This window comes from Tiliqua scincoides, chromosome 1 (genome assembly GCF_035046505.1).
Source record: "Tiliqua scincoides isolate rTilSci1 chromosome 1, rTilSci1.hap2, whole genome shotgun sequence".
In the NCBI taxonomy this organism is placed as follows: domain Eukaryota; kingdom Metazoa; phylum Chordata; class Lepidosauria; order Squamata; family Scincidae; genus Tiliqua; species Tiliqua scincoides.
The window spans coordinates 149,073,920-149,085,586 of NC_089821.1; the positions used below are offsets into that span (position 1 = coordinate 149,073,920).

General features: G+C 43.3%; 1 protein-coding gene across 3 annotated transcripts in view; it reads right to left on the reverse strand.

Moving 5' to 3' along the window:
- Window positions 1-6,520, reverse strand: part of SHLD1 (shieldin complex subunit 1) — a 35,526-nt gene extending 29,006 nt beyond the window's left edge. The window contains exon 1 of one of the 3 annotated variants that reach the window (XM_066639451.1): window positions 6,461-6,520. Coding sequence is in view for 1 of the 3 variants with exons in the window: in XM_066639441.1 (XP_066495538.1) it covers window positions 6,138-6,151 (14 nt within the window). In the remaining 2 variants the exon portion in view is untranslated. Of the gene's footprint in view, window positions 1-4,080; window positions 4,114-6,137; window positions 6,309-6,460 lie in introns of those variants that run through there. The other 2 variants (XM_066639441.1, XM_066639460.1) reach the window with 2 other exon arrangements.
- Between the last annotated feature and the right edge of the window lie 5,147 nt (window positions 6,521-11,667).

Genomic DNA, 11,667 nt, shown 5'->3' on the forward strand with positions numbered 1-11,667 from the left:
GGTGGCAAGATTCTCCCTGTCAGTCAGTGCAGGACTGTGCTGTGCTTGTCAGCTGAAGTGACATTTGGCCGGCATTTCTTCTCCTCTTCTTTCAGATGCTTGAATGGTGCCCCCTTAAATGTGGCACTCTTGTGTAGTACATGACCTGATAGGAGTAGCACTAAAAGGTCTCGTTTCTTTTGAAAAAAGAAAAAACTGATACAGTCCTTCTAGTTCAGAATCTATTATAAATATACAAGCAGGGCTGTTTGAGGGGCAAAGAAACTGCTAAAGCAGACAACAGCTAATCTGCATCAGGCTCCCAAAGGAAGCAACTCCACCACAAATGCAGTATCTTCAACCAACTCATAGCATTCTGTCCGACTCTCTCCCCCCAACTCTGACAGGTATTGCATTTCAATGGCTGGAGAGAAATTCCAGGACCATGACAGGACTTCAGGTAAGTCCTTCATCACCATCAAGTTTGACAGACAATGAAAACATTGATGCTAATCAAAGCAGCAGAGGTCAGAACATAAGTGGCTACAGTGGGAGTCACTCAGCTGACTGCTTTGTATAAGTAATCAATTGCTTTAAACACACAAGGTGGGAGGGCAGGTTCCGAGGGTATGTTATTTGTTGTCCTATTTGTACAGCACTTTCTATACTGGGGTTAGCAACCTTAGGGCTGCTTAGGGGCCTTGACTCCACAATATCAGGGCCAGGCATCAATCTGTCATTAGTAAGAATTCATGTGTGTTCAATATACATTCACAAACCACCCAATTAGGCCACAGAGCTAAGAAAAAAAAGATGGGCACAGCGCAGAGTGACACATGCCCAACAGAGAATGACACTCAAAGGAAGCTTCTGCCTTTAGCCTGCTTACACTGTAAGTCTTACAGAGAGATTTACAAACTTGAATTCTTTTTTAGGACCACCACAGGTTGAGTGGATGTATCTTTCGGGAACTTCAGGTCCAATGATTTTGGGTGGTAGGCCCGCGGGCCATAGGTTGCCTAACCCTGTTCTACATGGACAGCAATTTCATTTCTGAAAACAATATGGACACTCAAATAGGATGTGTGGTGCGAACAGCCGATTCACAACCTGTCATTGGGTCATGGAAAACAGCTGAGAGAGCTGCCAGGTTAGCACCAGCTGGTGCTGGGGACAATGTGTCATAAAAGCATGAGACTGCTGTCTTGTAGGTTAAATAGTGAGAGTGATAGAAGGGGACGAACCATGTTATTTTAGTGGACCCATTTAGAAGCATGGGAACCACTGGTATGAAGAATAAAAATAGTGTGCTAGGTATTTCTGATATTTGTGTAAATTACTGCTATGTGCTAAACTGGCAATATGCACCAGTGCTGGGTCAGTATCAACTAGGACCCCTTCTGATACACTACTTCTCACATACTGGACTGCCAATATTTGCCATTAGCTTAGAGAGACAGGCTGTTACATTTGCATGCATAATCGGGTATAGGAATAACCTGCAATGATGTGCAATTGTGGGAAGTGGGCCCAAGATTATCTGTACATCACCTGTTCCAATGGCACAGGTGGCATCTGTTTTTAGAGTTATGACACTAGTGCGTTCTGAACAACGCTTGTACAGAAATCTGTCAAACATGCCCTTTGCATCATCCTTGCTGATTGACTCCACAATATCAGTTTCCACATCAGAGTAAGATCGGTTTACTCGACGTAAATAACAGGGGCGAGGTCACCATGCTCATAAAATGTTTCCTTCTGAGCAGAGGGTAAACTAGTAATAATAAAATTGTTCTCTTTTAAGTGGAGACTTAAAAGTCACTCTTTTAAGTGAATGACCAGGGAAGGGTTGACACATGGAGAAGGTCCCAAGCTCAATATTAAGTCAAAAGCCATTCTGAGAAGAGCTGGGAAAGACCCCTTTGATGGAAACCTTGGGGAAGCTTTAGCAAAGTACAGGCTGACAATACTGAGCCAGGTGGATCAGTGGTTCCACTAAGTATTAAGGGCAGTTTCATGTGTCCATATGCCTTCCCAGTCTAGGAATTGCATTAACTGATGTTATCAGAGAAATCCTTACATTCAAACCATTCTTCATTCCTTAATTTTAAGCCATTTCTCCCAACGTTGCATATATGCAACAGGGACCAAATGTATACACATATGGGCTGCGCAAAAATCGGTTAAATACATTTTTTCAAAGGTCAAACTCTTGTTTCTAGTTCATGGGCAGCCCAATTCATAGCATGTACTAGTTAGCCCAAGAGAAGCAAGTAAAAATAGTTTGTATTTACCTCTCCATAGGCCTTTGGGCTGTCAATGGGTCTCCTTGGACCTACACCAGTTCTTTGACTGGCATAAGTCCAAGGAGTCTCAGGGGGTGGTCTGGGCTGGGCCATGGGGATAGGATCTGGCACACGCTGCTACTGCTGCTAAGATCTACCCCCTCCCACTCTGAACCGACCCCTGCCCTCCTGACCCTGTTCTTCCACCGAACCGTCCCCCTCACCAGCTCGAACACAGCGTCCAGGAGCCACTGCTGCATGCATGGGATGTCCAGCCTTTTGCACTAGCAGCCCTGAAGCACACGATAGCAGCGTACCTTTCACAAGGCTCCAGCAGCTCTTACAGCAGAGGCCTGGGAGATCCTGAAAGTGCCCCCAAAGACTAGGCCATTAAACAACCCTTCCTAACAATTCTAAAGAAAGTTTCCTGCCATAAGCAAATGCACTGTTTACATCTCACCCACTAGCCTTTTCAGCTACTCTAAAAGTACCTCTAAGCCAGCAAATGAACGTGGCATATGAATCAGAAGAAGTGAAGCAATCATGGGTATAAAATGGTCCTAAGGTTAATCTAGGATTAGCAAAACAGCTGATTTAATGGAAATCTAAGATGGGGGTGACGTTTTGGAGAGGCTCCTCACTTAATTCACACTGAAGCTGTGTAAGGAGTGTTGACATTTCAGCAATTCTTCTGGGTACCTGCCAAAGGCAAACAAGCCAGGCGCGTGCTCTGACAACACCAGCCAGCAAATACCCCTTCTAAGAAATCTGGTCAAGCTTCCAGTCAACATGTGCACAGTACCATTTATCAAGTCTAGGACAAAAGAAGATCATTGTTTTCTGGGATAGAGCAGAAATACGCTGCCATGAGCAGGATAAAGCAGAAGGCTGGCCACTGCAGTGGATGTTCATATTTCCAAACTTTGGCACAGGTCAAGCAGAATCCAAATTTCCCAATGCTGCTGGAGCCAAATCAGCTGTTTATGCTTCACTCTTGATACACTAACGCTTTGCTCTTTGTCACAAAAACGGCTGACACACTTCACTCACAAGACCATTCAATTTACAACTCTACAAAAACAGATCTACCCTCTGGCTCTCCTACTCCTACTGGCCTTTCCTACTGACCAGCTTATAACTGCAGGCATCAATAAGAAGAAACAGGACCGTGGAAGAACTACATGAAATTACAACCCCCCCCCCCCACACATCTTAATCTTAGTCATACCCTTTCACCCCTTTCTCTCTCTCCTCCCTCTCTGAACACTTTCACTGACCACATAGATCTTACATTCCTTCACTCGCTCTCTATCTCTGTAGGACCACTTCCCCCCCCACATCAGCTCTCTACTCACTCTTACTGTCCACACATATAAATCTAGGACACATCTTAAGCTCAGTCACAACCCCTCACCCCTTTCTCCCCACCCCACCCCACTCTGCACACTCACTGTTCACACAGATCTTACATTCTCTCTCCCTCTCCCCCTCCCTCTCTGCCCGCCTGGCTCAGGTCAGGTTTAGGTAATACCCACAACAACCAAAGATATACACAGTCTCTCTCCCAACTGCCAATCAATGCTTAGTAAATATCAGCACCTTTAAATGCTCTTTCCCCTGTGTCTGACCTCTGCACATGCCCAATGTCTACAGGTCTTACTTCCCTTCTTTAAAGTCTCTCACCACCTCATGTCAGGTTTACTGTGGCAGTGAGGTAATGCCCAGAACAACCAAACATATGCACAGTTTCTCAGCCAAATGCCAATCAATGCCCGTAAAGATCAGCACCTTTAAACACTCTCTCCCCACTCCTCACCCCAGTGTCTGCAATTCAGCTTTCCAAATGCACTCTCTCAGAGGGAAACAGAGGTAAGGGAACACATTCAAATCATAACTTACCTCTTTCAACCAATCACAGCTCTCTCCCTCCAGGGACACATTTCTCCCCCTCCCTATGGCAGGCTGATAAGTGCTTCTCCTGGTGCTTGAACTAATGAACTGGAGCGAGGATGTCTCTTCTCTTGCACAGGTTCAGTGTTGAATTTTTCTATACAGAAGCCCAAGCAGGGAAAAGGCATGCCTCCCCTGCTGCTTTTACAATCTGGATTCCTTCACGCAAGCCTGCCTCATCTCTTCCTTCCTCTCTACAGTGGACCAAGAGGCAGCTCTGTCTGCTGCCTCCCCAGCAACTGATGATACAAGCGCTGTCTTTTTCTTTTTACTGGGCAAATGGCAGCAGCCCTCCCTGGTGCCTCTCCTCTCAGGTGTTTAATTGCATAGGCTTGTCCCTTGCAAGTCACCATAGCAACTGACCTTATTGGCAGCTCTCCTACTTTAAACAGACTGAGCTGAGCAGAGAGCAGCAGCTTTGGAAAAACAAAGGTGTGGTGTTTTTTTTAACTTGTTGGGTTCTTTACTTTTTTTTAACTGGCTGGGTTAGGTGAGGCTCTGCCTACATCACTGCTCGTTAAATCTCTAACAAACCCTCAATGACAGATATTGGGTTCTTTCTTTGTAAAAATTATCCAAAAATATCTGAAAAACATAGAAATGCCTAGAGCAGTGTTTCTCAAACTGTGAGTTGGGACCCATTAGGTGGGTCATGAGCCAATTTCAGGTGGGTCCCCATTCATTTCAAAATTTTATTTTTAATATATTAGACCTGATGATTAGATTAGATATATTAGACCTGATTAGACCTGAATAGGTTAGTCACATGGTATGTGACTGCACTTGGGGAAATGTTACAGCACTATACTTTTAACAGGCTACTATATATATGCTTTTAACAATGATAATGAATGATACTCCTGGGTAAGTGTAAGTAATCAACTTATAGGAAAAAAAGCCTGTTCTTGGAATTTATTGAGACAAAGGATGCACCAAGACCATGCAAAATTACTCCACAGCCCTTATGTTTTAGAGGAGGCTTCTTACAAATTAGCACATATGAGGCCTTCTGGCTTTACAATCAGTGACAGATTTCACACAAAACACTTATCTTTAGGCCTCCTGATCTGTAAGAATCATGAGGAGGATTTTGTAATTTGGCATTTGCCAAGGGCAGGAGCAGAAACTAATAACAGCTCTCAGGCATGAAGGATCAAGTGGCAGAATGATTCACAAATAAGAGGGCTCCAGCAAAGAGTGAGTACAACAGAAATCACTGTCCAACATTATGCATCTTCCACTACACCTCAGAACAAACATCTTCAGTTAGAAAAGTCTCCTAGCGGGCAAAATACTACCCAGCAACACAACCCAAACAACCATCTCTTTCATCATGCTCCAAAATCAGAAACACATAAAGATACCTTTGCTCTGTCTAGTAAATCTCCTTGAAGCAGTTAGCCTAATCCAGACCCCTCACAATTCTTTCCCTGCCTTTTAGCAAGGGAAGAAGTACTGTACAATATTCCAGTTAGGAGTCTGGATCAAGCTCTGTACAATATTCCAGCCTGGAGTCTGGATCAAGTACTGTACAGTATTATATCTAGTAGTCTGTAGCATGCCCCCAGTGCTCCAAACTTTCTACCAAAGCCCACAATCAGCCACCCCCCCCTCCACACACACACCCCACTTAAGATTAGGCAAGACATGCAGTGAAGACCTTTTTCTCTCAGTGGCCAAGAAGTATTCAAACTAGGTAAAAGTGTATCAAATGTGCTGGGGATCCCCATAGTAAAAGTAGTAAGAAACTCGATGATGTCACAAAAGTGAAAAGAAAATAATTCCCTGTCACCTTAAGGGGGGGGGGGGAAAGAGAAAATTATTTCTATCGTTTCTCCCAAAGGTGCTACGCAGCCCCTTTTTGGCTGCAATCCTAAATACATTTTCCTGGGAGTAAGTCCCATTCGATTCAGTGTGACTTACTTTTGAGTAGACATGCCCAGGCTTGCACTGCTTCTCTCCTAAAATACACACACGTGTTGTGCCACCTGATCGGAGTTCTGCTCTGCTGATCTGCACTAAGGAGACATTCCAGAGTCGTGGTCCCCTTAATACATTGCAATGAAAACAAGGCTCTTAGGGGAGCAACTGATGCCCTGTGTTGGGGTATCTGCTGCTCCCTTAAGGCATCTTATCTTTGGAATGTGTCCGTGTCTCGGAATATTCCACTGCAAACTGAGAGTCCGACACAAAGTCTAGGCTAGATCGACTGCAGAGGGAACCCTCCTGCATTTACTTTTACTTACAGGCAGGCTGCAGCCCCTTCTCCTGCAGACTCTCATGAGTCCGGAAGTGCATGAAGGAAGCGTCTCTGCAGCAAAGCTCGGAGGAATGCATAGACCTCACAAAGTGCTAAGCTGCACTTCATGGGTCTGCAGGGCGCATTTCCTGGTTGTTCTGTGTTTGAAGCTTTTCCATTCATGCCTTAGTGGCCAACGTGTTCATAGGAGGCAGTGAAGAAATCCAGGACTTTAACACTGCAGGCATACAAGGTGCAGGAAGGTTCATAGGGGAGAAGGCTGTTCTTCAACATAGCCTTAGTCAGAACCAAGAACTGCAGGAAGTGAGATCTAGATAGTATAGTACTATACTGCTGTAAAAAGCTGGGCATATAGTACTGCACTTGAATGATTATGCTTCCAAGATATAAATTTAAACAAAACAAGAATTCTGGGAAAGTACTAGTCAGACTAGAGCACAGAAAGTCAGGATTAACTCCTTTAGTATGGCCATCCAAAATTCATCAGCACAAACCGACACAGATAGAGCAATGGAGACCATTCTATGCTTGGTTGAAAATGAAGTTGTAGATGTATAAGATAGGGCATTTAGATGAATATATTGTATACATGATAGACAAATGATATTAAGAGGCTAACTAGAAGAGGAAAAAGATTAGAAGATATGTTTTGATCGATTAGATATATGGATATATGATTGCCTGCACCCTCCTACGGTTTGTTTTTGTGTTGTGCATTGAGGTTATGCTTGTCATGTGTTTGTTTATATTTGTTTTGTCTTTATTTTGGAAAATAAAATAAAAAATGGCCATCCAAAATAACTGTGTGGGAGAAATAAGGCTTATTTCTCTGAAAAAATCAGAATCCATATTGGCAACTTGGAATCCATATCATCTGTGTATCATAAGATTCAAAAGCTGCTAGACCAGCTAGTGAAGTTTTGACATCAGTTACTGAACTCCAGAGAACCCTGTCTTGGTCAGGAGTGCAGGACATGGCCAGTACCTGGGCATAAATGGTTTTTTAATGGATATATCCTGCTCCGTATCTATTTTATCATATGTATACTATTTCCAGACTCTTTATTCTGTGTCTTATTATATCAAGGTGAATTTATGTTTTCCCACTAAAAGGGCTTTGTATGTGATGGCTTAGGGCCTGATCCTATCTAACTTTCTAGCAGCAGTGCAACCACAATGCAGCCCTGAAGTGCATGGGGCAAACGTTCCCTTACCTGGAGGAGGCATCTGTGACTGCCTCCCCACCACAGGATGCAGTTCATGCCCCATTGGCACCACTGCACCAGCCCTGGAAAATTGGATAGGATTGGGTTATCAGTAATCAAATCATACTAGTAATTTTGCTGTTGATCTTGTTGGCATCCTTCAGTCTCGGAAGACTATGTTATTGTGCTCTGAATAGTGGTTCTGGAACAGAGTGTGCTCTCCAGTGTGCGAAGCCTGGGTAAAGTAGATATGGAGGATAGACTGTTACCCATGCAGCAAATCCCCCCTCTCCACGTCGCTGAAATGGTCCAATGGAAAGGCAGAAGCCAATACGGTTGGTTCCAGCGGTGTCGCAGGAGTTGCCAGAACATGACTGTGTTCAGCCATGAACTGCCTCAGGGACTCCGGCTCCGGATTTTGCCTCGAGGTTGACTCCTGAAGCCTTTTCCATAACTGGATGAAGCCACAAGGCAGTGGAGGTTTGGGATCAGAGTTTTCCTTCTCTCAGATGGGCTGTCTTCCCAGGCTGAGGAGTCCCATCTACCCGGTGGCTGTTTAGTCGCCTCTTAGGATAAGTACAGCCAAACTGAGGGCCTATCCTTATCCCCCAGCCCCCAGGGGTTTCTGTTAATCTAATTGTTAATGAAGAAAGTGCCTATTGTATCTGATAAGATACTGGATGATCTCATCCTAAAACCCTATATGACTTTGAAGTTGTTCACTAAGTGGTCAGCCTTCCCATACCATCAGGAGGTCACTGTCTGAAACACTCCAATAAACAGCCAACTTCTAACTCTAGCCCAGTCTCTGTTCTTTCCCCAACAATTGCAAGACCCACCATTTCAGGGTGACCAGATGTCATAACCACAAAAGAGGACAAGGCACTGAAAAATGTAGGACATCCAAGAAAAGTGTAGGACACAACAAAATGAAAGAAAAAAACTCATTGATTTCATGTGGTTAGTTTTAAACACTATTATTAAATTTAAAACTATATTGCATATAATTTATTACATATAATTTATTAATTACAAGAAGGCTATGCGCTACCAGGGGACCCACTCACAGGGAAAGGAGGATATGTAAGTTCTTTTCCAGGAGGAAAAGAGGACATGTCCTGGAAAAAGAGGACATCTGGTCACCCTGCACTTGTTCTAAGTGGCTTCTAGAGACTGGGTTGAAGGGGAGGGAGTTACTCTGAACCACTATTTTTGGCTTGTGAATTTGTTGCAGTTTTTTTCATGTTTATATTTCCCAGCAATCTTATGTAAGTTGCCTCAAGACTGGAAAAGACAGAGTATGTATGTGTTTATACACACACAGAAAGAACAAAATGGAAGGAGATGATACTGTGCAAATGTACAAGTGAATGTGCAAAGGGAATCGGAGTTAGGTTCAGGAATAATAATCACAGACAAGCCTGGACAAAATATTTCCAATTGCTAGGTGCCAGCATCATGTCACATAAGCCCTAATATTTCACTACAGTCAAATACAGGATTTAAATACCTGGAACTTTTCCAGCATTGGCAACAGAGGACAAAATGCTATTTGCTTCAGAACTTGTATGTCTTCTCCAACAAAACAAATTGCAGTTGGGTGTGTATGATTAACAACAACAGAGAAGAAAGGCTTAAACTTCCCTTCCCCAGCAGTTTCTTTGTAAAACAAATTTAAAGAGACAGCTTTTATTTATTAAATAAATATTTATTAATTTATTATTAAATTAATTCCCAACACCATTACAAGTCTTTGATGTAAGGCAGCATTCACAAACATTGTTGTCCTGTTTTGCAGTCTGAAAATTGTAGTCTTCTGAGTAGACTCTACTCTGTCACCTCATAACTCTACCACCTCATTCCCACCTCATTCTTCAGCTTGAATAGATCAAGCAATCTTCTGTCCTAAGTATTAAAAATATGCTTATGGAAAAATTCTCAAAATAGAGAATTCTGCATCAGATGCAAAATCGTGTTTGTTCAGCAGTCCCACAGATGTGCGGAATGAGTTGTTGGCTCAAGCTCAGAGAATATTTAAGCTCTTGCTTCAAGTGAGATTTTAACAAGACAAATGGGATATCAGCTTTTGTGACATATAGCTTATGGACCTATTGGTTCTGTCATTTCACAGTTTTAAAATGCTTGCAAGGTTTGTTATCAAAACACTTTGACTCTAATGTCAACTCAGTACACAGGTATTTCCTTTGGCTGATTAGTCACATATTGTCAATAACATGCTGATAGAAACCAGAAAAACTGATGTGCACCTGAAGAATTCAAGTGAGAGATCCATCCATTAAAAAATGTGTTGCTGAGACTTGTTTTAGGGCCATTGGTCTGGAAATGCATTGGCACCGCAAGCTGAGTACTTCTGAGAATGTGCAGAATGCCTTTTTCCTTCGTGCAGGGACACTCCATTTTCTGATCAGGTGTGCCATGAAGTCTGGTGCACTGCACGTTTTGGCCTATGTGCCTAGGATGGTGGCAGTATGACGAATGCTGCCATAGCCAAGACAAGATTGCTAAGAGGAAGCAGGCTGTTCTGTGGGTTGTCTGCATATGTATCTGAGTCACCAAAACACATCTCACCTTAGGAACCCTGCAGAATGGTCTGAGCCAACACTGTATGCACCAACACCGTGTGCCACCACAATGTCATGAGAGCATTATCACAGTTCACAGATAAGCTCTAACAACAAAAGCAAGCTCTGCTGAAATGTTTGTTTGCTTCCTCTGCTTCTGACAACCAGCCAGGAATATAATATCCTAGCTGAGCCTATAAAATTATGTCAGGTTAGCAAGATTGCTAGTATCACATAGAGTACTTTGAAGCAAATATGCAGCCAAACAAAAAGGAGGATCAAGAAAGCTGTAACAACAGAAACTAAAAAAACAGAACAATTATAGCCCAATCCTATTTGGATGCCCTGCCAACAGCGCTTGGATGCCTGCATGACATCAGTAATATCCTAATCCCATCCAGATATATTGAAGAAAAAGATCTTCCAGATCCATCACTTTGGGAAGCCATACTGCTAAGACTTGAATCTGCAACATCATCATCACTCTTACTCCTTTCTTGCCTCAAGGGCTCTCACTCAGATAGGAATCCCTCCAGCAGGTGGGTGCAGGTATGTATGCCCTCCTGTTGCTGCTGTCATCTGGCTCATCCAGTGTCTGGGCACTTCCTCCCTTCTCGCTCAGCCAGAGGAGTACTTTTATACCCTCTGACTTGTTTTGTGCATGTCTTGGCACCAGTGAAACCACCTGACTTCCCCTCTTGCTGTATTTATTTCTGGCTGGGCCAAACATGCCATGGGATTGCCAAACAGTGAAGAGCAATGAGATGCCTGAGTAGAGTGAAGATGCTAGGAAGGAGCCATATCTCAGTGGGAGAGCTCCTGCTTTGCATGAAGTTTCAATCAGTTTCAATCCCTGGCATCTCCACATAGCCCTGAGCCGGAACTGACCTTATGGCACGTTTGCAACAGTGCATGCCGGTGGTGCGAGCCCATCAGGATCAGGCTTTAAAGAGTCAAGGAAGTCACATCCTTGCTCTAAGGATGAAATAAAAACACAACAAATACTTTAATATCACATAATTTGTGCCTGATGGGAATTTTAAAAATTTTAAACAAAATTCTTGTGTTTACTTTGGTAAAATCCTATGTACATCTAACTGAGAGTAAGCCCCATTGAACACAGTGAAAGTTACTCCTGCATAAATATGCATAGAATTGAATGTTGGAAGTGTTATTCCCATCTATAAACAAGAAATTACACATAGAGGTTGTCCAGTCCCACCCCTCCACCTGCTTAAAGAGTTGCAATGTTAGGTTGGATAACCAAGTTAAGGCCCAATCCCATCCAACTTTCCAGCACCGATTCAGACGCAATGTAGTCTCAAGGTAAAGGAACAAACATTCCCTTACCTTCAGGAGGCCTCCATTACGGCCTGCCACCACAGGACATGTCCCATTGGCATGGC